This window comes from Pezoporus occidentalis, unplaced genomic scaffold (assembly GCF_034315485.1).
Source record: "Pezoporus occidentalis ecotype Australia unplaced genomic scaffold, CSIRO_AGI_Poc_V1 ctg10, whole genome shotgun sequence".
Taxonomy (NCBI): Eukaryota; Metazoa; Chordata; class Aves; order Psittaciformes; family Psittacidae; genus Pezoporus; species Pezoporus occidentalis.
Window position 1 is genome coordinate 446,938 of NW_026912779.1, and position 25,698 is coordinate 472,635.

General features: G+C 55.7%; 2 protein-coding genes across 4 annotated transcripts in view; one reads left to right on the forward strand and one right to left on the reverse strand.

Annotated features, from left to right (window-relative positions):
• The first annotated feature begins 64 nt into the window (after positions 1-64).
• INSM1 (INSM transcriptional repressor 1) lies at positions 65-2,098 on the forward strand. The gene has a single exon (XM_062607764.1). It carries the CDS (start codon positions 102-104, stop codon positions 1,380-1,382), a length of 1,281 nt encoding a protein of 426 aa, XP_062463748.1. The 5' UTR covers positions 65-101; the 3' UTR covers positions 1,383-2,098.
• A 6,423-nt stretch (positions 2,099-8,521) lies between these two features.
• Positions 8,522-25,698, reverse strand: part of RALGAPA2 (Ral GTPase activating protein catalytic subunit alpha 2) — a 115,707-nt gene continuing 98,530 nt past the window's right edge. The window contains exons 39-41 of one of the 3 annotated variants that reach the window (XM_062608072.1): positions 19,450-19,571; positions 11,302-11,341; positions 8,522-8,571 (exon numbers count right to left, since the gene is read on the reverse strand). In XM_062608072.1, coding sequence (XP_062464056.1) covers positions 11,337-11,341; positions 19,450-19,571 — 127 coding nt within the window. In that variant the 3' untranslated portion in view covers positions 8,522-8,571; positions 11,302-11,336. Of the gene's footprint in view, positions 8,572-10,113; positions 10,238-11,098; positions 11,342-19,449; positions 19,572-25,698 lie in introns of those variants that run through there. The other 2 variants (XM_062608082.1, XM_062608094.1) reach the window with 2 other exon arrangements.

A 25,698-nucleotide genomic window follows, 5' to 3' on the forward strand; every position in this document is an offset into this window, starting at 1 on the left:
GCCCCGGCCCCGCTTAAAGGCGGCGCGGCCGCGGCCGGGCTCCGCGAGCGGCGGGGCCGGTGCCGGGTGGGTGCCGGGGCCGCCGCGCGGGCGGCGCCAAGATGCCGCGGGGCTTCCTGGTGAAGCGCAGCCGCCGGCCCGCCCCCGCCTCGTACCGCGCGCGCTGCTGCCGCGACCCCGCCGGGGCGCCGCCGCCCGCCCGCCCCGCCGCGCCGCCGGGGCACACGGTGCCGTGCGGGACGCCCGATGCCGCCGTGCAGGCGCTGTACAGCCCCACGCGGCCCGTCAGCAGGGACAAGTACCTGGAGCGCGGCTTCAGCCTGGGCTCGCCCGTCTCGGCCGAGTCCTTCCCGGCGCCGGCCGTGCCCGCCACCATGGACCCGCTGCTCTTCGCGCCGGCCGAGCTCAAGCTCTGGGCCGCCGCCGGCCCCGCAGAGCCGCCCGCCGCGGGTCCCGGCCCCGGTGGAGCCCCCGCGCCGCCCGCCCCGGCCGCGCCGCCCGCCGCCGCCCGCCCGCAGCCCGCCAAGCGGCCGCCGAGCGCCGCGGAGCCCGGGCGGCAGAAGGCCCCGTCGGGCAAGAAGGCGAAGGCGATCCGCAAGCTGACCTTCGAGGACGAGGTGACCACGTCGCCCGTGCTGGGGCTGCGCATCAAGGAGGGCCCGGTGGAGGCGCCGGCCAGGGCGCGGGGCGGCTGCGCCCGCCCGCTGGGCGAGTTCATCTGCCAGCTCTGCAAGGAGGAGTACGGGGACCCCTTCGCGCTGGCGCAGCACCGCTGCTCCCGCATCGTGCGGGTGGAGTACCGCTGCCCCGAGTGCGACAAGGTCTTCTCCTGCCCCGCCAACCTTGCCTCGCACCGCCGCTGGCACAAGCCGCGCCCGCCCGCCGCCAAGAGCGGCCCCGAGCCGGGCCGAGCGCCGCCGGAGGAGCCGCCGAAGGAGGCGGGAGCGGGCAGCGGCAGCGAGCGGGACACGCCGAGCCCCGGCGGCGGCTCGGAAGCGGGCTCCGAGGAGGGGCTCTTCGAGTGCCCCCGCTGCGCCAAGCGGTTCCGCCGGCAGGCCTACCTGCGCAAGCACCTGCTGGGCCACCAGCCGCCGGCACCCGCGCCGGGAGCCGCGCCGGCCTCCGAGCCCGCAGCCGAGGAGCCGCCCGCGCCGCCGCCCGCCGAGTGCCGCCTGTGCCCGGTGTGCGGGGAGACCTTCCCCAGCAAGAGCAGCCAGGAGCGGCACCTCCGCCTGCTGCACGCCGCGCAGGTCTTCCCCTGCAAGTACTGCCCGGCCACCTTCTACAGCTCGCCCGGCCTCACCCGGCACATCAACAAGTGCCACCCCTCGGAGAACAGGCAGGTCATCCTGCTCCAGGTGCCGCTGCGGCCCGCCTGCTAGAGCCGCCCGTGCCTTCCCGCACCGCCCCGCACGGCCCGGGGCCGCCACACGATTAGCTTTAACCCGGCTGGTGAACCGCTGGAGCCCGGCTTCGCGCCCGCCGCCGGGTCCGTCCCTCCGTTTGGGCCGCTGGTTCGCCTCGGCGCCCGTCGGGGGACCCCGGACCCGCCGGAGGAGCCGCCCGAGGGTTCCCGTTCCCGCAGCCGCCGATGCCTTGACGCCGCTGTTGATGGTCTCCAGAAGATGCTGTAGAAACTGCCTTAACTGTGACATGCCAACCTTCTGTTTCCGTTCGGTTTGCCCTTCCCGAGGTAGCTCACGAGTTGACTATCTGTATATGTTGGTTTGAGTAATTATGTTATTTATTCGTTATTTATTTATATTAATTATGAAGATTGATATTATTTGACCGCAGATGCTCTGACGCTGGTTTTGTCCCCGCCTGCCATTTCACTGTGCGTTTTAGAAGAGGTTTTTTGTTGTTTGTTTTTTTTTTTTTCCTCAAGGGATCTGCTATAAAGGTTTTAACTTTTATACCTAGAACACACACGACCTTGGCCATTCGATCCTGTGCAGCCGACAGCTCTTACTTTTAGATGCAATCTCTTTTTCTACACACATTATTTTCTTAACTGTTAGCTATTTATAGAGTGCTTCAATAGAACTGTTTCAACTGTATAATTATTTACTATTCAAATAAAATATTTTCCAATGCAGGCGTGCTGCTGTGGCTTGGGCTGGGGGCTGTGCTGCGCCTCGGGTAGGATCGTCCAGCAGGACCTGGGGGAGTTAGAGGGTGCCTGGTGCTGGGAAGGCTGCCCGGGTGCGGGGGGGTTGGTTTAGTATCCTCAGTGTTGCCAGCTTTCCATTTGCCAGCCTGGTGCGCCAGGGCTGCCCCGGGACCGGGATCACACCGACGGGTGAAAAACCTCCGAGGGCAGGGGCAGGGCAAGGTGCACAGCGCCCGGGTCACCCTGCGAGGGAGAGGTGACCATGTCACGCAGCGGGGACAGGACGGGCCCTGGGGGTGTTTTGAGGAGCCGCAGTTTGTACAGAGCTGTGCAAACCACGCTGCAAACAGACCCCGAGGGCTCGCTCTGTGCAGGGACTCCCCAGGTTTGGCCAAAAAAAAGGAGTTTCTTCGTTATTTTAGCAGCATGTTCTCATGTCAGGTGTGTGCGGGGCCCGTGCGAGCCCTGCAGCGCTGAGTGCCGGGGCCTGCGGAGAGCTGGGCGCTCCCCTCGCAGCAGGAGCCAGCCTCCCATCACCGCTCTGCCCGGGGGCCCAGGGCGAGACCCTGCCCCATCCCGGTGCGGGGAGGGCCGAGGGGCACCGAGCTGGCGGCTCTGGCACACGCTGAGGGATGGAAACGCCTCTGAGGCTTTTGCGCACTGGGGGAGGTTTAGAACCTGTTGCTGCCACGTTCGCTCTCGTCTCTTCCCTCGGCAATGGCAGGGGACCGCCGGGAGCTCTTGCTGGAAACTGCCCGGGAAGCCTCGGGGTGGTTTTGATAAAGCAGCGCTTCTAGAGAAAGAAAATCTTCCTAAAGATGTTTTTTACCTTCTTGTTCGCTAGGGCTAAAACCCACCAGAGCAGCGTGCTCCTGCTGCTGGATTCCCGGGACACAGCTCCACTGTCCCGAAACCGGCTTCAGGCTGAGGTGGAGCCGAGGTTTGAGCTGTAAATCGGTAACAGTGAGACAGAGAACGTAGCCTGAGAGGTGCGGGCAGCAACTCCTCAGCGGGCTGCAAGCGCACGGCTGCTCTTCTGCTTCCCTGGCGCTGGGTTATCACGGCCCGTGTGCCACGGCTCGCTGCAGGCTGCTCTCACCCCTGGAGCACCTGAGGGGTTCCCAGTGCTCGTGGTTGTTGTGCTCTCCAGCAGACAGCAGTCACCGTTCCCGGAGGGATGCCCGGCGCATCTATCGGGGTGGCCTGGAGGCTCCACCCCATTGGGTGCTCCCAGCCTGTACCCTGGCAAAGCCCAACCAACAGCTTCACACTGACAGGTTTCTCCACGCTCAGGTAAATCCCTGCCTGTCACGGCAGGGCCAGGTAAAGCCGGTCAGGATCAGCGTCATTCCCAGGTCCGTAGGGACCATCGGGGATGGCCGCTATCCCCCGCGCTCCCGCGTCCTCCCGTGGGAGCGTGAGCTGTGGATGCTGCTCGTGTGGGGCGGAGCGAGGAGCGGTGACACTGGAGCACGTTGGAAACGGGGCTCCTCCAAAACGGGGGAACCGCTTTGGTGTCCTGGGGCTGCACCCGCGGGGCCGGGAGGTCCGAGTGCCGGCGGGTGCCTGAGGGATGTCATGGGGGCCACCGGCAGCACCACTGCGTGTCCCTTGGGCGAAGGGCAGCCTACGGGGGCTGCTGGCCCACGGGGCCGGAGGGCACATGGGCAGTGCCCAGCTGTGTGCAGTCAGCAGGAGCCCCCTTCCTCTCCGGGCACACAGGGGTGTTCACACACAGGGGCCCGGACGGCTCTTTGCAACCTGAAAGGGACCAGGAGGTGCGTTCCAGGAGCTGCAGGGCCCTGACAAGGGGCAGCCTGGCCTCGCCGGGCACCTTCTGATGGCCTAGGAATGGGCAGGGACGGGGCTTTGGCTTTGCCTTTCAGAGCTCTTCCCCACGCAGACCCGCGTAATGAGCTGGCAGGAGGGAAAACAGCTCATGGAGCCGCGGGCTGGCCGTCCCCAGAAGGGCACACAGTGCCATGGGATGGTGTGGGGCGCCGTGGGGTGCGAGTCCCAACACTCCGCCTGTCACATCACCCTCCTGTGAGGGTGCTGGGTCCCGGAGGGTGTTTTGGGCCCACGTTGCTGCTGCAGCGAGTCCCCCGAGCCCCCAGCATCTCCCGTGGGTGGTGGAGAAGGGTGGTTGGAGCCTGTGTTCTGCACATCTCATTCCAAGATCTGGAATCCTCCCATGCAGATAAAAAGCCTCATTATGGCTTTAAACGGTTTTAATTCAATGTAGTTCAGAGCCCATAGCAGAGCTCTGCCCCGTGGAACCAGCTGATGGGTTCACCAGAGCTGCACCCGCCGCAGGGTGAGCGCCCAGTGACTGCGGTACCGGTGAGGAGACAGCTTCCCACAGGGGACCCGCCTGGAACAGCTCAAGAACACCCAGGCAAGTCCCAGGCAGGCACCGCGTGGGACACGGCGCTGGGTCCGCTCACTGCGGGTACGCACAGGAAATACAGACTTGGCTGTGGGTAATAAATGGTAATCCTAAATAAACAGAGAAATTGTGATCCTTGTATCTCCATCTATTCTAGACCGATTATCTCTGTATTTAGTAATATGTAGTTAAGTATGTAATGAATTATACATAATACATCTGCATAATAGAGAATAATATAAATTTGCATATACAATGCATATTATAAATTATTGCTTATTGTATAAGGCATATTCTAACACACCATACACAGTATGTAATATTACAGGTGCATTATATATATCGTTATTGGTACTTGCTCCAATGCTCATGTGATGAAACAATACTGTTTTACGGGGGGGTTTAGTAGCCTTGTAGCCATTAATTTGTGTGTTCTGGAGCATGGAGTAAGCATTGCACAGTGCACGTTGCGTATGTGCATGTGTACATACATGCACAGGTCTGTGTGTAAGTGTAGGTGTAACATACCCATTAGACATACATGTTATGCATGAGCCAGAACCGATAGTTACGGACTGTGTTGTGTGCAGGGCTTTGAGTCTTCTGTGCTGTACATTAGACAGGCAGTACACTTGATGTGGTAGCAGGGGTTATATATACATTGTATAATTCAGACATTGCTGAGATGATTTATAGAACTACAATTTTCTGATGTGTCTCGAGTATATACTAGGTATGTGTTCAGATATACATCTACATATCTCATGTATATGTAATATAGAGTATAGATGTAATTTATAATCCATATTTTGGTGACTATTAGTGACTATTAATAGTAATAAATATAATGTATTATTAATATATAATGGAATATGTAGTGCATATTGTATAGTCTATTATATAATAATGTATATTTCATTATATGCATTATATGATGCTGTTCCTAATGCATCGATTGTAGAATATATATTATGCTTATTATATAAGCATTATACCCTTGTATATTTAATACCTGTAATATATACTATGCCTAATATACATATATAGATATACTTAATATAGACTGTTAGATACTAATTAAATATACTATAGCATATAATTGTAGCATGATTTACGTAATTATTATGTTTACTTAATGCTACAACATAGAACCTATTAATAGATACAGCAATAATTCATACTAAAAGTTAAGCGGCCTGTGTATGAGTATAAATTAATTTCTGTTTTTATAATTATTTTTACTTTTGTTTTGTTTTATTGTGCTGTTTTATTCACGTTGTTTGTCTGCGCATGGCCGTGGTTCTGCCGGTGCCCGGTCCCGCTGCTGCTGCTGCTGCTGCTGGGGGTGTCTGAAGCTCCGTGTGAAGCTCCCAGCCCCAGCCGGCTCTTGCCGCCCCCCCTCCCCGCGTGCTGCCGGGACGGGCACAGGGAACCCGAGTGAGCCCATCCCGGCCTCCGGGGCCGCCGGGGGCGCCTTTGCCGCCCCTCTTCAGCGCAGGAACGGACGTTTCCAAGCCCCTTCTCCCACTGCCCGGCAATCCCCTTGCATTCCCGCTGGCGCGAGCGCGTGGTGACACGTAACCCCCCCCGACACAGAGCAGAGACCCCCTCCCTTTCCTTGAGGGGTGTTTCCATAGGGTAGAAAACCACATTAGAAATACGCTGGGTCCGATGTTCACGCAGGTCGCTCCGCAGTGAAGCTTCGCACGCTCCAAGGGAAGCCTCCTCACTGAGCATTCCGTGATGAACGGGACATAAATCATGGGGGGGGGGGGGTGTAATGAGATGTAATTAGCAAATTAATCCATTGCAGGGTCTGCTCGCGGGGTCAGCACCGGGAGCTGCAGCGGGATGGAGGCCGATGGGCCGGTGCTTCGGAAGTAGTAACCACACACACCACACGTGTGCTCCTGTGCCCGTGTGATGCAATGCAGCGTGCAGCAGCCAAGGACCCATCGGGGCGGGGGGGAGTGCGACCAAAGACACCCCAGATAAAAGGGATGGGCTGAGGGAGGGGAGTCGGGTGCTGCTGCCGCAGGGCGCGCTCTGTGTGGCTGAGCTCGAAGGCTGCACCTCAACGACCTTTGTGTCTCTCTCAGCTGGGCCATCCTTATGGACAGTGAAGGAAGCACCAAGCCTTTAAGAGGAGCACAGCTCTGCACTGACTTTCTGTAGAAGGGGAGGTTAAAATCCTCTTCCCTTGCTCTGACGCTGTTCCCGGGCAACCACAAGCCCCATGGTGGGATCCAGCCCAACAAACGTGTTCGTGTTCCCCATCGAGCCTATGGCTGGTGGCAGCTTGTCCAGTGTGTCTGATGCCCAGCACGTCCCATATCCCCCCAGTCCCACCCCCCAGGAAGGGGCTGTTGATGGCCCGGCACAGGCACAGACCCCCCCCGTTCATACGAGGCTGCTGTGAGCACGAGTTTATTGGGGTGTGAGGGAACCAGGTCAGTACAAAACCACAGCTGAACTTTACAAATTAACAGGTTTTGACATCAGGAAAATACTATTTTATTTCCATCAGTGTTTCAGTTCTTCCCTGAATTAGCGATGGGTATTGCTCAGTGAGAGAAGTCTCCTGCTCAGGAGACCTTTGAAGTGATTTCAGACCACGTACTGGGTAACTCGGAGTGAGCCAGCCCTGAAAACAGCACAGTTAAACTCTAGGGTTTATTTTCTGCTGTTCGTTACCGACACACGATCAGTGGAACCCGGGCTGGGAGGCAGCAACGGCAATCGGGCAGACCCTGAGTTTCTGTTGGGTTTGTTTCATCTTTACAACACCAGGTTCTAGCTCTGAGGCGTCGGCACCCCTGGAACCTCATGAGCCTGAAGCGCAGCTCCTGTTGGAAACACAGTGCCAGGAGTGCCACAAAGTGCCGGGAGGACTCTGCCCACCCAACACCTGCAGACCCACTTGTTCTAAGCAGTGAGGCCCGGCTGTGGTGACTGGGGGTGGTCACCCAGGAGGGCATTGCTGTGAGTCATGGCCTTTGCTCTTCAAAGGGAATTGGGTTGTGTCTGTTCCTCCGGTTCCAGCCACCATCGCAGGCAATGGTGCCGCAGCTGAGGAGTCGCTGCTGTCCACAGTGGGAGCCCCATAGCTCAGAGGCTGCACCCAGCGGGGCAGCAGCGCTGGAGGGTGCCCAGGACGCTGCCACCACAGTGACCAGACAGCACCCATGGGAGATGGACACCAAGGACAGGAGCTGCTGCTCCACTGCACTGCACCGGCACGATGGGCTGGGACGGCTGCACACACAAGGTACTGACACGTGTGACCCTGCACAAGATGCCGCAATTGAACTGGTGTTAATGAGGTGCTGCCACTGTGTGAGGCTGGCGGCACCCTCCTGGCTCTCTGGTAAATGACCTCTGTGATGATGGCTACTAATTCCCAGCTACAGGCCCAGAACTGGTGCTGGATGAGCAGACAAGTGGGGGAGCAGAGGAGGAACACGGGCTGGGCAGCATCCCCATCCTTCACCTGCTATCCAGGGGGGAGGGGGGCGGTTGTTGGGTGGCCGCACATGTGAAAACCCCTCTGGGGACAGTTCCCTGACACAGGACCTGGTGCTGGCCGGGATGACCAACACAACGCTCCAAAGCTACGTTAAGTAACAGGTATCAGTGCTGGTTCATGTCCTCTGGCTGCGACGCCAGCTCTTGTGCACTGGTGCTGGGGAGATGTGCTGCTGTGGGGCTGATGCTGCTCCAGTGGTGGGAGCACCCGGCCACCTTCCTCTGCTCTGCCATGGAAGCGGTGGAGCAGAACACGGTGGTGACGGAGGCGACGTCCGGTCACGGGCAGCGTCTGTGGACACCGGAGCTGCGGGGCTGGAGCGCGGAGCCCTCGCGTCCCCCCCCGCGAACCCGCACGCCCGAGCAGCGGGAGCGGGAGCTCACGCGTCCGTGTGCAGGTCCCGGAGCCCCGCGGCGCCGCAGCCGGGGGCCCTGCCGAGCGCGCTGGCCGAGCGCCGCAGCCGTCCGGGCACCCGCAGCGAGGGCGAGCGCAGCGCAGCCACCCCCAGGGACACCTCGAGGTCGGCGCTGGAGCTGAGGCAGCCTGGAACAGAGGAGAGCAGAGAGCACGGTGAGGGGAGGCAGAGAACCGCTGCAGAGGCAGCACCTCCCCAGCCCTCCGAAGCAGCCCTGGGGAGAGCCGGGCAGTTGTTAACAGGGGCTGGGCTGGGGCAGCCTGGAGAAGAGAACGCTCCTGAAGGGGAGACCTGAGAGCAGCTCCAGTGCCTGAAGGGGCTGCAGGAAAGCTGGAGAGGGGCTTGGGACAAGGGCCTGGAGGGACAGGCCAAGGGGAATGGCTTGAACCTGCCCGAGGGGAGACTGAGCTGAGCTCTTAGGCAGAAGCTCTTCCCTGTGAGGGTGCTGAGGCGCTGGCACAGGGTGCCCAGAGAAGCTGTGGCTGCCCCATCCCTGGCAGTGTTCAAGGGCAGGTTGGACACAGGGGCTTGGAGCAAGCTGCTCCAGTGGAAGGGGTCCCTGCCCGTGGGAGCAGGGGTTGGAGCTGGAGGAGCTTTGAGGTCCCTTCCAACCCAAACCAGGCTGGGGTTCTGTGATTCTATGGAGTGTGACCCAGGCAGCTGAGGACACTTTCCAGCTTTCCTGGAGAAATGAGGAATTTCCCTTTCTCAGCTTTCAGAATCAGGGCCCATGCACCACCCCCACCCCCACTCCCAACCCCCCCAGCAGTGTCCCCCCTCAGTCCTGCTGTCCCGGTTGGTGCAGCCCCTGTACTGGTGGCTCCAGCAGCTGCCGCAACATTGCCGCCTTGGGGAGCAGGAGCATCCATCCTGTCCACTCACAGCTCCCACCCAACAGCTCCAAACCCGCTTCTTTCAAGCATGTGCTGTAAAAAACTATTGTCTGCTGTGTCTCTAAATGCTCTCCTGTATTTGATCTACTGCAGGGAGCTGGAAATGAGTCTCCATAGTGTGAATGCTCTATGGGACCCTGCCCAGGAGGCATCTTGGCCCCTGATAAAAATCCCAAAGAATCCCAATCTTTTCTGATTAGTTCCACTTCTCGCACAGGACCCATCACATCAGTGACCTGCACCCCCCGTGCGGGACCGTTACGTGTGGGCTGGGATGGCTGCAGCCGCAGCTGCGGCACTTCACGGTTCTGCACCACCAGGTTTCATTGCGATGACTCCCCCCCAGGCGCTGACGAGCAGCGGCCAGGGCTGAACAGGTCGTAATTAGGGTGGGGGCCGCAGCTCTTGGAGCGCGGAGTGAAGAACAATGGGTGTGAGAGGGGAGCAGGAGCCGCAGCCCGGCCCCTCCTGCGCTGCCTTTGCTCCACAGGCTCCGTGTTCTTACACCCGGCACAGAGCTCTCGGGGGTGGCCGCGCATGGGGTGCGCTCCGCTCGCTCTGCCAGGGCTGCCCCGCAGTCCTCGTGCTTTGGCTGGAGACGCTCAGGCCTGGGTGAGCCGGGCACTGCTGGGGCTGCAGCCAACCCGGGCACCGCTGACAGGCCCCGCCATTCACAGACCGGCGTTTGCACGTCCAAGGCAATCTGTACTCACCGCTTTGTCCCGCCGGACACGGGACTGAGGGGAAACAGCGCATTAAAGGAAGGGGAAAGCCCTGACTTTGCGGGACAGGCATTTCTGTGACAAGTGCGGAGCTGCCGGGCTGGGGCTGAACCAGAGCTGGGTGCTGCTGACTGCAGGGGGAGGGAAGGGCTGCGAGGGAGGTGTCGCGCTCCACATTCCTGCGGTGCGGCAGCGCGGCAGATGGTCAAAATAATACAGTTTTCACCCAACAGACGAGCTCGAGCAATATTCATGCAAGTGCAGAACAAAGCAGGGCCCGCGGCCGAGGGCAGGCGGCTGCGGGAGCCGGGAGCGGGGAGCAGGGAATGGGAAGCAGGGAGTGAGGACCGGGGAGCAGGGAGCCGGGAGCGGGGTGCAGGGCTCACACCTCACTCTGCTCCGCAGCACCAAGCCGCACATTCCTGCAGTGCCGGCTCTCCTGGCGAGCCCCGAGCTGTGCCACCAGCCTGGAGCTCCCCAAACCGCCGTGATTGATGGGGCGGCAGCAGCTGCGGAGTGAGCCCGGCCACAAAGGAGGCAGCTCCACACAAATATTGTAATTCCACTTGCAAGCTGTCTGGCACGGGCCATAATTACTTGGCGTCTTGCAAGGGCGCTGCAGCTCCGCGCGGGGCCGGGCTCAGCCGTGCGGGGCGAGGGGACTGCCGAGAGCCGGCGTCGCCGGTGCCGCTGCGGAAGGTGCTCCCGGGAGGCTCAGCTCCCTTCTGCAGCGACACAGGGGCGCGTTCCCTCTCCTGCTGTGTTTGCTTCAGAGGGGCACGCACGGGGTGAAATCAGACGCTGTCAGAACCAGGCAGCAGCGTGGCAAACACAGAATTCGCTCCCGACTCACGGGGGTCAGTGCCTGACGTGTACAACTCGGCAGAAGAATTTGCACAAAGGGGGAGCCCAGCGGCAGCATTCCCTGTTTCCTGGTGAGCCCCGCCACAGGTGCTGCCCTGCAGCCCATTCCCGGCGGCTGCCCCATCCCTGATCCCATCCCGTGGTGCCCTGGCCACAAACACGCACAAAAGGGCCCAGCCGAGGGAGCAGCAGGCGCTGGGATGGGCGCTGGGCACCGCGGGGTGCAAGGAGTACAAGGAGATGGGGCTGAGGTGACAGGGACAGGCAGAGACAGACCCGAGAGCCCCAGAGCCGCCATGCACTGAGCACTGAGCGCAGGAGGAGCAGGGCTGTTAGTGGTGGAGCACACGGGCGGCAGCAGGGGAAGCATCGCTCTTACCTGCGGCAATTACCGTAACGAGACCGGTACTTATTCTAATCTGAAGGGAGAGAACACAACAGGCGTCAGAGCAGCAGCAGCCGAAACCGGCCACGGCATCACGGCAGCGGCAGCCGGTGAGTGGCACCAGCGCAAGGACAAGTCGGGACCCAAAGTTCAGCCCGGTATCCCCAGGGACCAGAGAGAAACGGGTGCCCCCGGGCCTCGTCCTGCCCCAGCTGTTCTGTGGATTGAAAACCCCGGGAGGGAAACGCTGGGACACGACGTGACCTCCAGCTCCTGCTGCTCTTGCCGATGTGGTGCGGGAGGACGTCCAGCACCTGCTTCAGTGACACCTCCAAAGATCAATTTGGGTTAAGATTTGAGGCTTCACAGATCCCCTCCCTCCCACGCGCGGCAGGCTGGGCAGCACAGGAGGTGCACAGTGACAATCCCTGGGCACAAACCCTTCCCACCCATGGGGGAACTCGCACACGCAAAACCCTTCAACAGGCAGCCCTATGCCCATCCGTGAGCACTCTGCACCTGAGCGCCCATCAGAGGCCTCCATGGTCTCTTACAGGTAGAAATGCTTTATGCAGGTGAAGGATTAAGCTGTTAAAGTATGTTCCTTGCATCAGGGGATTAAGAATTCAGTTATTAATGCAGATACAAATACACTTTAAATGCAGAGTCATCTTCTGGAGAGCTTTTAGCATCTTACATCTACTGACCAGAACAAGGCTGGTTTCAGCACCAGGGCACGTGCTCTAGGACAGAAGGGTCTTTGAGCCGTTTCTCTTCAACTTGTGAAGCAGAGAAACCCTTCTGAAAGCAAAACAACTCCTCTAGACCGCCCTCCACCACACACACATACACCCTGCACCACACACCCATACACCCTGCACCACACACCCATACACCCTGCACCACACACAAGACACAGCAGTGTTGGTACTTATGATGGACAAACAACTGGAATTCTATGGAGAGCAGAGCCCGGAGCCCCAGCTCTGTGCTGCCAGCTCCAGCTCCAGCTCCACACCAAAGCCAGCCGAGCCCTGGCCAGGACAGCACACGCGGCCGACCGGTGCTGAGGCATCTCCCCCAGCAGCCCCTGGGTGCAGTAATGTTGGAGGGCTCCTCTCCCCCCAGCTAACAGCCCAAAGGCTGCAGCATTTCAGTGGCTGAAGGTCAGGGTTCCTTGTGTTCAGCAGCAGCATCTCATGAGCTTCTATTGTATGGAAGACCAGAAAGGCGGTCCTTAGCGTGCAGCCCAGGCAGGTACAAACGGATCACGACACGGTGCATGGTCGTTAGGGATTCCAAATGTTCATACTTGAGAAGGCCCATGGAGTTTTCACAGCGGCCATGACCTGTCCTCTCATCAACCCCTCCGCTATGACACGTCTGTGGCGTCTTTGTTTTCCTTCCCAGTAAATGGGAAGGTAAGAAAATTCCAGAGGGAATCATAGCAGCAGTTAATTGATCCACCCAGCCCCGTGACGTGCTCTGTCCTCCCCTCACAAGGAGAGGCTGAAAGCACATGAGCAGCACCCTGAGCCTGCCTGTCCCGGGGGGGTGCATTTGCAGGAAACCACAGAATCAGAACCCCAGCCTGGTCTGGGATGAAGGGACCTCAAAGCTCCTCCAGCTCCAACCCCTGCTCCTACGGGCAGGGACCCCTTCCACTAGAGCAGCTTGCTCCAAGCCCCTGTGTCCAACCTGCCCTTGAACACTGCCAGGGATGGGGCAGCCACAGCTTCTCTGGGCACCCTGTGCCAGCGCCTCAGCACCCTCACAGGGAAGAGCTTCTGCCTAAGAGCTCAGCTCAGTCTCCCCTCGGGCAGGTTCAAGCCATTCCCCTTGGCCTGTCCCTCCATCCCTTGTCCCAAGCCCCTCTCCAGGTTTCCTGCAGCCCCTTTAGGCACCGGAGCTGCTCTGACTTGACCCTGGCCAAAGCCTCCTTCTGGCACTGCAGTCTGCAGCAGCAACACTGTACCAGCATGGCACTGGCACTGCACCAGCACATCACTAGCACCACACCAGCACTACACCAACACTGCACTGATGTGGCACTGGCAGTACACCAGCACTACACCGGCACTACGCTGACACTGCACTGGCAGTAGGGCGGCACTGCATTGGCACTGCACCAGCACTACACTGGTACTGCACCAGCACTGCACTGGCATGTCACTGGCACTGCTCCTGCACTCCACTGGCACTGCACCAGAGCACCAGAGCTCTCCTCTGTGGCTGCAGGGCTGACGCGTATCTGCTGCCACCGCAGCACAGGGCCCGTCAGGTCACACCAGTATTTCCCCATCCCGTGCTTACGGCCAGCAGGAATCCTGCCCTGGCCATGGGCTCTGCCGTGGGTCACGGCTGCAGAGCTGCTTGGAGCCGGTCACTGGACCGGGAAGCAGCAGGAGCACAGGCTGGGCCTGGGGCTGCGCTCATCCCACTGCAGACCCCGAGGGAGCAGCAGCCCCAGCGCTGCGCCGTGCTCTGTGTCCTCACAGGAGGCGGGCAGAGGGGAGATCCCGCAGCAGGGAGTGCAGAGGAACAGCAGCTTCCTGACCGTCCTGCACGGGGTCACCACCTGAACCAGGCCTGGTCCTCCCGCAGTGCCCTGCTTCAGCCTTCAATCACTGGGGCTTGGGGGTAGAGCTGATGCCACTCCGTGACTCCTGGTATTCACCGTGACTTTGCCCTGGTCAGTAACAGACCAGTTCCAACCCCTACAGGGACAATCAGAGTTTGACTGACTGAGAAGGTATTTCTCTTTCATGTAAAAATATAAACTATCACACTGTCAACATGCACAACTGAACCCAAAGGGTCTGAGGGCAGATCCCACGGAGCACTGAGGATGAAGGAGCTCCTTTTGTTCCCTCATACAGTGCTTGAACCCTTCAGACTGCTAAATGCACGACTGACTGACGAATTAGGGAAGACCCCACAGCCTGGGAAAGGGCTTCACTTGCTGCCTGAGTCCAAAAGAGGAAGAACTTTTGGCTTCCAGAGTTGTCCCTGCGGCTGTAACAAGTGCTCCTGCAGCAGGAGGGTGCGCTTCCACCCGGGCACCGCTTCATCGTGCAGCTAAACTGTGACTCTGTTGGCAGCATCCGTGTGTCAACACAAGGATCGATCCTCGTGCTTTCCCAGTTTCTCAGTTCTCTGCTCCACCTCCCCCAGCTTCTCCTCTTTGTTTAGGGCCTGGACAACCTCTGCAGTCATCTGGCACCTGCACTGCACATGCCCCTCCTCATTCGGACCTGGAAATGAGCTCGTGCTGATGGCTGGACTCCTTGTGCTCCCTCCATGCTCCAGGGCAGCGCCTGTACTGGAAAAGGCCAGATTCAGCTTTGAGGTCCAAGCCCGTGTCCAAGCACTGTGTGCAGCTCCACAGCAGCATCCCAGCCATGACGACTGTGGGGCAGGGTCAGCACGGCCTCTCCTGCCAGCAGCATCTGGGATTCCCCATGTCCCAGTCACCAGAAACTCGTCTTTCCATTCCAGGCCGCAGAGTCACGTTGATCCAGCCCTCCCTCGGGTGTGCTGTGCATGCTCCAGCACCACGGCACCGTGGCTCATTTCAGACCTGTGGGTTTTAATGTTCAGCCCCTTCTGGTTCCCTTAAAAATACACTGAAATATTACACAGAACCTGGAGAGACTTTTACTGTCGCACCCAGACCTGGCCAAACACCTACAGCTTTGCAAGGAAATGCACAAAGTAAAACAAACCCCAGAAAAACCAAGCTAACCCAAGGAGGCGCATTGCTGTATCAGCATTAGAAAGAACACAAGTCTGTTTAAGACAACAGGGTTGGTGTTTCTTCTGTCAAAGAGCAGACTTTAAAATGACATGGCCATTTGAAACACTCCTTTTTTCTCTGAAGTGGGAAAGATGCAGCTGGGCATCCAGCAAAAAGTGTCTTAAAAGAAAGCCCATCTCGCTTGTGGGACACTCAAGGATTTTCTACAAGGAATGTAAGCGTGTGGAGGTCCCGAGACAAAGGCAGAGCGTGTGTCACCTTTCCAAGAGAAAGGCTGCAGCCTCCCGGGCTTATGTAAATCAGAGGCAGGCGTCAAACCAAGAACGCTGGAAGCCTCCACAGTTCCTCAACTCAAGTGTTGCTCCTGGGCAATGCCCTAACATTCATTAAAGAATCCATTTATCAACAGATAGCACATGGCAGACTTTTCCAGCACAGTTTTCCTGACGCTCCACTGAAAACGGTGCTTTAAACCACGGAAATGGAAAGCAAGACCCTGGGATGCTTCTGCTGTGCTTCATTCCACAATAGCTGTTAGCCAAGATGCACACTCTATCCCTCCTGATAACGTCGAGCATTATGCTTTATTTTCCAAATCATTAGCATGCACAAGGATGACCTCATGGTGAACAGATGCACTTGGATATGGCAGTGATTAGATCAGTCCTCTCAGCAGTCAAGTGTGCCCGCTCCAGTTAACCCTTTGAGCACCAACTGCAAGTCCACGCTGCTGACAAGCAGAGCTGGGGGATGTCTCCAGAGCAGAAATCTGCCCCTGTGAGCCTAAAGCCCTCTTTCTCTTCCTGGCACACCTGACCGCTTCCATTTCCTAAGGGCTAACACCATTCTGGCTGCTGATCTCAAGTGAAAAAGAAAACCCCAAACGACAAACCAACAAGCGCTCTTTAGTCCCAGAGGTAATTAAAGTTGGAATGCTTTTGTATCTGTTTGTGCCTGTTTCAGTTTGATGGCGTTTCTTCAGGAACACACAAGCATTTTGGTGAATAACTGCTTTTCTTTTCAGCTGAGGGAGCAAGAGCAGGAAAAGATAGCAGCTTAAACCCCATCCCCGAACCCGAGAGAAATCTGCGGAGGGAAAGGATAAGAGCAATTCACGAGTGCTGGATTACTGAGGATTTCCTGGGCTGACTCTCAGACCCAGCCTAATTAAAATACAGCATGTAATGTACCAGTTTAACAACAAAGGCCTGAATTCTCATCTTTTGTTCCTAATCTGCACATCCCCTCAATGAGCTCAGGGATGCCCATTCTGCCTACCAGGAGGCACTTCCAGCCTTTGAGATACATGGAGCTCTCTGTGCTACATGAGGGGAGTTTCAGGCTCTGCTTCTGAAAACAGCAAGAGAGGGTCTCAACTGGATGATTTTCGTGCACCTGCGAGGCCATGTGTGGAAGGGGACAGCCAGGGCATCCTTGTAAGAAAGCCCCATCCCAGCTGAGTCCAGGGGCAGCATCCCTGGGGCACCATCAGAAAACATAAAAGCATCGAGTTCAAATAAATAGATGACAGTTAATAACACCCCAGTAATGTGTGTCATTAACAGCCAGATACGTGATTCATTTCACAAATCTGATTTGCTTCTTGTACCGTGTTGACTGCTAAAACCAAACTTCAGTTTAATAAAAAGCTCACTTACTCACTGCCCCTTTCTCTTGCGCACGTGTATACGCAGCGATGACAGGATTCCAATTAACTGGTATTAAGATCAGAGGAAAATTCATCTGAATTTTACCTGTAAAGTTTAAGCTGGGCAGCTCCCTGTTACTGAAGAAGGGGAAACACAGACCTGTGTCAGCTCCACTCATTCACTGCTCTGTGATTCATTTTTTCCATTTCAGAACAGAAATTCCCCTCTCACATGGACAGAAACACCACCCCTGATCCTCAAGCAACAGACAGCCCGTTCTGCAGGCACAGGGCAGGTGAGCCTAAGCCTGGAGGAGGTCTAAATGCCTGTGGCACAGAGGGACGGGCTGTGTGCTGGAGAACACAGAGCAGTGCTGCTCATGGCTGAGACCGTCCTGCTTGCCCCAACTGCGCCCACGCTGACAGCGGCTCCAGAAGAGTTTTACATCCTTCCTATTCCTAATCCCCAGCAGGGATGAAGAGATGCTGCAAACCTGGTCCAGCTGCACTTGAGCTGGTGCGTTCTTTATTTCTGGATGCTGCTGGCAGCACCCCCCCAATCTATGCCACAGCAAAGGTGGGAAAATGCTGAGGGATGCTCGGGATCTGTGCATAGCTCCACACAAGGTTGTGGGAGGGGAACTTGCCTCGGCCTGAGCTTTGCAGTTTGCATTCAGCCTCTTTGCTCCTTGGGCAAGTGATGGAAAAAACATCCTAATGGTAACCCCCGACCTGGCACACGGGAACATCCCACTACAGATGCAAGTAAATCACTGGGTAAGGTGAGGAAAGTCTCTGAAGTTTGATGACAGAAATCAGGACTAGCCTCCAGTTTTTTGTGACAGAAATTCTGATGTTTGGAAGTCCAAAAAACAGGACCTGACTGTGGCAGGGTTTACTCTTAAAAACAAATAAAATCCTGAAATCACAAACCCACATTCAGGTACTACTGGTTTAACAGTGCTCTGGCAAACTAAAGTACGTATTAGGAAACATCTTAAATAGCTTTGGCATGGAAAACGTATCAGAGACTTCAGAAAGTATGACTCTGGCATTACCAAATGACTGTGTCCTTGCTTGTCAACCTGAATTCGTAGCTAATACGATCACTGTGTGCTGCAAGAAGAATGTGAAAGCGAAATGCAATTATGCACAGAGCAAAGCAGTTAAAATACACCCATAGAGCTGCACTTTGATTTGCTGATGCGTCAACAGATAGTGATTCACAGAGCGAACAACACTGGCACGCAGGCTCCACGTCTATTGAAACCCATCATTTTTTTTTGTCTCAGACTTCTGGCAGAGTGTATAAAAGAATTTAATTCACAGCTGTTCTACTTTTTAATGTAGAAAACATTAATCAAAGCTTTAAGTTATAAGCTTTTCTAATGTTGTTTAGTATTCCAGTTCAGCAGAGATCAATAGAGGCCATCGCTGTGTTTCTTGACGCCTCTCCAGGAAGCGGAGGCGCGATTATGTTAATGGCCCAGCTCCCCTCTCCTCCTGCCAGCTTGCTTATCTCCACTGCCTGCTGCCTGCTGCTGCTGGCCACCAGCGCCGGCCCTGCAGCCTTCTCTTATCTCCCAACAAAGCTCCGGGAGCTCCAGGACCGGAGCCAGTAACGTTAAACAATGGTGCACGCCTGATTTTATTTGTAAGTGATTTATTTTGGTAAATTTAATTTCTTCCTTCAATTTTTCAGTTTAGATGGGAGATATTTGCTAACAAGTCAGGCTAAAGAGAAATAGAGCAGATGTCCTGCAACATTTAGACAGGTTTGAAATAATCTATTAAACAATCCGAAAGAGGAGCAGGGAGTAATGAGAAAGTGCCAGTTTCCCCTCTGAGTGTAAAAAAGGGATTAAGGAATCTTTGTTAGGGAGTCCAGCACACGGGGACCGTGCACTTTTTGGAGGCTGGAGAAACACATCTTGGGGGCACTGGAAATCTGCATTTCAGAGTGAAAGCTGCCTTTCAGGAGGCGTTTATTTAAACCCAATTAACACAGCAAAGCAGCAGTTTGTGTCTTACTGGCTGCTCACTAGCATCCAAGCTCACAGAGCTCAGCATTACATCTCCATCTTTCAGCAAGGCTGATGAGTGCTGATCAGCATTCATGTGTGTGTATGTACATACATATATACACACACATATACACGTATGTGCGTCCTTGCACACATTAACCCAACCCAAGCAGGCTCCAGGCCAGGTGTGGGAAGGCAGCCTGACCATGTATATTGAAGGGATCTGTTAGCATACTGCTGGCTGCTGTGGTTTCCGTGCAGAGCACCGCTCTTACATTTCTTGTGCATTAATCCCTGACCCTGGTATCTCGGCAGCATAATCCCCATTTAGCATTAGTAGCAACGGCTTCTACTGCGAGGAACTCTTTCTCGATAAGTAAGCACCGATTCAGGCATAGCTTTTGAACAACATATTCCCAGCTCAGCAAGAAACCCACCCTCCTGAATGGACCAGAGCACATTACTGAGAGAAAGTTCATTAACCTTGCTAGATTCGGGGGTTAACAGGATAGCTGAAGAAAGGAGCAGAGTGAATAGCTCTGATGCAAAACAAATTAAAATGAATGTCATCATTCCTTTTGATATTCATTAGTTGATTCAGGGGAAGAATGGTCGTCTTAGATTTGCAAGCATTTATCTACAAAAAACAGGTGTACATCTGCTGCTCAAGTGCTTCTTAGTGCGAAAGAGAAGAATAACGTGCAGAGACTCACCAGTTCCACCGAGGGAGTAGCTGGGAGAGGGAGAAAAGACCTGAGCGGCAAAATCCTCAAATGTCATTACTTCTTTATGGTTCTGGATTATTGCTTCGAGATATAGAGCTCGTTCCTCGTAACTGCAACGACCACGTTAAGGAAATGTGTGTAGGGTTAAATGCTGTTACAGAGTCCACCAACACCAGCACTTCACATCAACAGCCACACTAACCAGGCTGTACACAGCCATGGCAAAGAGAGGACCAAACCTGACCGCTGCTGCTTAACAGTTCTCAACACAATGGCTTGAAACTAAGGGTAGAACCTTTTAGCTCCATGAACGCAAAGTGGTGACTCGGTAGATCTGAGGGACTGCTGCAGCTACTGTGGGCAGAAGCAAGCCCCAGGACTGCAGGCTTGTTTACACCAAACCCCACCTTTACAGACAAGCCGCAGCACTACGGAGTTTCCAGTACACAGCATTCCCACCACAGCCACCCTGCCAGGCTAGAAAAAAATACTGGATTGGAGAAGCAAGCTGCAGGACAGAGGGGGAACACCCCCCCCCCCCCTTATTTCCAACCCCATTTATTTGATCACTGTAGTTCTTAAAAGAAATTAGCTGTAATAAACCCAGCCCCTGAAAGCGTGTGGTTTGTCTGTAGGCAGGTGCTGGAAGGTGCAACCTTCTGTATCCTAAATAAGCCATGCACATTGGAAGAACTCACCCCAGCACTCGCATGCATTATAGTCTGCATAATGCAGGCAACAAAGCGATCTAACATCAAGACTATTGCCTTTTAATTAAAACTCGGCAACCTGGAACACACAGCATTCAAATGTGTAATCAAAAACCAGTCACCAATAAAACTTACAAGCGTAACAAGCTGAAGCAACTTTCCAGCTGTCTTAATAGGACCCCTGCTTGCGGCAGCTTTTCACAGCGGAGAAAGCAAATCTCTCCCTTTGTGTGCAGCTTCTGTTTTCTCAGAAGGTGAATCAGACGCTTCCAATAACAGGATAACGCCTGAAACAAACCTACAAGGGGCTGCAGCACCTCGCATATGACTTTCTGCATTACCGCTCGCAGGAGCCACTCTGACATCTCATTCTCTGTTCCCTCGTGTAAAACAAAAGTTTCAGACCCTCATTATTGTGTCCGTGTGACTGGAAGCGCGTTCTAACGCGGCCAGCGGGAGCAAAGGCCGAGTGAAACGTGGAAATTAGGAGTGGCGAGAATAACACAGCGACAGCACGATGCAGGTGAGGGCTCACGAGTGAAAAGCATTACTAATTCATAGTGAAGCGCCATTTGTGACTTCCACCGCACTAACAACCCCCTCTGAAACACTGATATAAAAAGCCCCCGGAGTAAAGCAGCGTCCCGGTGCGGCGGAGCAGGGCCCGGGCTCTGCGCAGGGCGCACAGGCAGGGCCGCACGCACGCTCCTGCCGCCCGGGCGGTGGCGAAGGGCGAGGAAGGGAGGACGCGGAGCCCCGCTCTGAGGCGAGCACAGGAGGCTCCGGCCGGGAGGAATCGCCCCGGCCGCTTCCCGCCGGAGCCCGCAGACGGATGCGCGCCCGGGGCCGGCAGAGCCGGGGCAGGCAGCGGGGACGGGTGAGCGCGGGGCCGCGCTCCGGGGGCTCCGGTAGCGCAGGGCACGGCCGCGGGCGCAGCGGGAGCTGGGAGCGCTCGGCGGCCGCGGCCACCTGAGCCCGCGGCGCTGCCCAAGGAGGCCCCGCACGGGCACTGCGCGGGGCGGCGGCTGCCACAGAGCAGCTCCGCTCCCGGGAGTGGCGACGAGGGCGGCTTCGGACCCGCGGGGAGCCGTGCCACGAGCGGGAGGATGCCCCCGGGCACACAAAGGGGCAGGAGAAACCCAGCCAAAGCGCTGGGCAGCGGCAGCAAACAGCAGGGAGCGGAGCTGAAGCCAGGCTCCAGCGGCTGCGGAGGAAGAGCCCATTCCTAGAGCCACAGAACCCCAGACTGGGTTGGGTTGAAGGGACCTCAAAGCTCCTCCAGCTCCAACCCCCGCCACGGGCAGGGACCCCTTCCACTGGAGCCGCTTGCTCCAAGCCCCTGTGTCCAACCCGGGCAGCCCCTTGACCATCACCTTCCTCAGCTGGGCACACCACAGCCCTCATGTCTGTCCCAGGCTCCCCAGAGCACAACTGCCAGGAACACCACAGCCTGATCTAGAAAGCTTCAAGTCACTGCGGGAAATGAAACTAAACTCTGCTGTCTCTGTCTTAATACGTACATGGATTAGGGTAAACAGTTTGGATTCACTAAAAAAAAAACAACCCAAACTGAAGTTTTACCAAAGTTTAGGAATTCTAATAGAGGCATTAGGAACATGACAAACGGGCTGCGAAGTACCCTCCCAGCCTGTATGGACAGGTAAAGAAACAGCGTGGCATCACAAGTACCACCTCATCTCTCACACAAAACCTTTGTCACTTGTTTGAGTTGAGCTGCTTGTCTGCAAACAAACCCACTGCTTCGCTGCTCACTTGTGTTCATGTCAGAGTCTTCTGCCACCATCACCTTCATCACCTGCCAGACACCTGGGAGTCCCAAGTGACGTGCTTTGAGGATCTGAGAGAACAAACACATACCCAGAGAATAAGATGGATGGGGGCGGAGAAGACCTGGCATTTCAACACTGTTCTCACAGGAGTGGTCCCAGACCACCATTTATCACTTGCAGCCTGAAAAAGCTTCATGTTTATGCCCACATCAGAGCACGTTCCTCCAGTCACTAGGGCGAGATGTGACCTGTCAAACTGCAGCCCTTGTACATCTGCTGTGCCACTGTCCTTAGGAACAGTGGTGAGATTTTACTGACTTACGTGTGTTCAAATGTTAAACTGCATCTTCTTACTGTTCTGTGGGGAAACACATAGAATCAGCTAGGTTGGAAAAGACCTTTAAGACCAAGTCTGTGTGCATCCTCCTTCCAGATGGAGGATCAGAAGAAGACAGAAAGTAGAACTTTTTGGCAAAGCACCAGGCAGTGTGTGGCTCTGACTTACAAGCATCACTTCCACATCTAACCTCTACAACAACACAGAGCCAGTTTCAGACCCACAGTTTAAAATGCAGAGACTTTGAAAAGCCTTCAAGGTCCTCCTCATCGGGGTTCTGCAGGTGAACTGAGCCACCCTGGAGTCAAGATCTGTCCAACGTTTCCCTCTCTGCATATACACAGAACACAACACTGAACCATAAATAACTACATTTGGAAATGGGGGACGAGGGAAGATGATCCTGAAAATTCAGAACTTTTGGTTATTAACCTTAACTCTGCGCTGACCTTCAGCAAAAACATCAGCTACACATCACCCATCCTTCCCCACAGTGCTTTTAGCAAACCAAACCATCTTGGCAGCATTTGTGTACGCTCTCCCCTCTCTGGAAACCACTGCGTATCTTGTTGACACAGCGCTCTGCTCATGCAAACAGAGACAAAAGTATCTGTGGTTCGTGAACAGGCGGAGGGAGGTGTGACCGGCTGCTCCCCATGGCTCCTTGTTCATCGTGTGCCAATGCCAAGGGGCTCCTGCCCCGGGACTGGGACCCAACGGCTTGGGTCCATGGAGAGCACACACTGAAACGACTGTTCCTCCAGCTCCAGGGGGACTGCCAAGGAAGCTAATGCGGGCTACTGGCACCAACCTATTGTAATTCCCATCTGTGATGTGTATCCTACCCTGAGAAGGGCTTTCAGGGCGGCTGGCCAGTGGAGAAGCTGGAAGTATAGAGGTCGACAGCTCTTTCCAGCTCATCAGACATCAAGGCTGTCTCCATGTCCACATGCCAATTCCCTCTTCCACCCAACCAGGGAGACTGGAAGAAAGAAAGAAAATCCTCAAACTTATTATTTCCCAGGTGCAAGCCAGAGCTTTCCAGCCTCACTGGAGCTGTGGTGGACTCTGTTTTACTGACTGCCCTGTCAAGACTGCAATACCAAAGAACTGCTCAGTCATTTCTGACCATTACACATATTTCAGTCTGCTCCTAATATGTACCATAAGAACCCAAGACGGTTCCACAAACAGGTTTGTTCCTGACACCATGATAGGGTTTTGAAGACAAACAAGGACATAAGTGTTTGGGACTTACCAAAGTTGAGTAAAGCAGGGACCATAAAATTGATCTAACATAAATGGTAGATGACCTTGATGCACCTAATTGGCCTCCTTAAGCTCTGCACAAGACTGAGCTGCTGTGCTTTTCAGACATGGCAGGCAATCCGAGTGTGAAACCCAATCTGCTTGACAGGGCTTGCCATCATTTATGGTCTAGTGACTGTCATCGTGCATAAATTTAACTGGAAACTTTTGGGGGAATTTCAGTAACGTATATCCCTCACCAGGCAGGTGCAATCAAACCATTCCTGTCAACAACTGCACATTTATGGGCTTGTTTTAAACCAAAGCATCTCAGATGAAAACCTTCCAGGGCGATGCCTGTCTTGCACTGGTCAATGCCATACTTGAGACACGTTCTGCATGAGGCTGAGTCTGCTACGTCCAGCTCAACCCAACGGCTGGGTTGAGCACCATGAAGACCATCTGTCTGGAGGCAGGGCTCCGTGCTCAGCCTCGGCCGGTGCCAGCTCCTCCTCTGTACCCACAGCAGATGATCCCCTGCTGCCAAACCCAAGAGCTCATCCCCTCCACTGCACAACTCACTGCCCTGCCGCCCCTCCGTGCAGAGCCGCACAGCAGGCAGCCCGCTGACTGCTGCACTGGGAACACTGGGGGCACTCCCAGTGCCAGGGGGTGGCTGGGCCCCAGCACCCTCGGTGTACATGAGATGGGACTCACTGAAGCCCATGGCCTGGGGAGGTTTCAAGTGGATTCTCTGTTGTGGAGCATTTGGCCAGCACCTTGGCACCAAGTCTGGAGCTCTGCAATCTCCCCCTGTGCATGGGATGATGGGGCTGCAGCTACTGCAGAACACAGCAACACATCACCTGTGACTGCTGCAGTGCTGCTGCGGGGCACACGGCAGGGCTGCTGCAGGGCACACGGCAGGGCTAATGCTGCAGGGCACACGGCTGCTGCTGCAGGGCACACGGCAGGGCTAATGCTGCAGGGCACACGGCAGGGCTAATGCTGCAGGGCACACGGCTGCTGCTGCAGCGCTTCCCAACACGCAGCACACTGGCTTCCTCAGAGAGGGTCGCCAGGAGTTGCTTCAGAGAGGAAAGTGAAACTAAACAACAACAAACCCACATTTCACGTGCGTTCAAACCGTCTCCGTGGCAATCAGCAACCTAAGAGCAGAATCCTAGGGGAGTGCCCAGGGCTGGAAGCTCCGCTCACGCCTGCAGTGCGCAGTGCCCAGGGTGGGCTGGGAGCACAGCCTGGCACCTCAGTCCTGCCACGTGCTGGGAGAGGAATGCTGCGTTTATTAGGAAGAAGGCATAAAACCAGCTTTCATCTTGATCAACAACTCCTCCTCCTCGTGGGAAGCCCGGGAGCAGGCACATTGTTCCATTACAGCCCAACTATTCCATAGCAGCCTGAAGGAACAGGGGTTGGAACTGGCTGATTTTTAAGGTCCCTTCTAACCATTCCCTGATTCCTGATGCTGGACGGTCCTGCACTTCCACCAGCATGTGTTTATGCCTACTTGAGGATTTTTTGTTCTAATGTGGAGCACCTGTGGTTATCTCCTAGCAGGACCTCCTGCTTGTGCAGGTACCTGCTCTGCTGAACAGCCACTTAGAAGTGCAGCTCAGCTCCCTCCTTAGTTCTGTTCTCACTGAGATCATCCCTAACCCAGCAGAAACGCAACACCAGAGCGGTGCAAGCACCACACACACACGTGCGCTGCACATTCTGCATTGTGCACTCGTCCCTCTGCATGCCCGAGGTCCGTGAGCAGCTGTACTCCATGCTCCATCACGCTGATAAGGCTTTGATTAAAATACTTCAATTGATTACAATGATGACATAATTGCCTATTATCCGCTCGTGCAGCAGCAGCCCGACTGGGAAATCATTCCGCAGGGCACATGAAGATGTAACCACCAAGATGCTATTTCTGAAAGCGCTCTGTATCACAAGAACCATTGTGACTTCAGTTACACAAGTTTTTGGCCAGCAAACTAGCGGGCCACGGTTCCCCAAGTGTAAATTTTCTCTACAAGTATCCGTGTAGATCCCTGTCCAATCCTGAGAGATCCCCAAAAGGGATGGAAGCTGCTCAGCTCTATTGAAAGTCGCCTTCCCAGTGCTGCAGAGCAGAGATCCT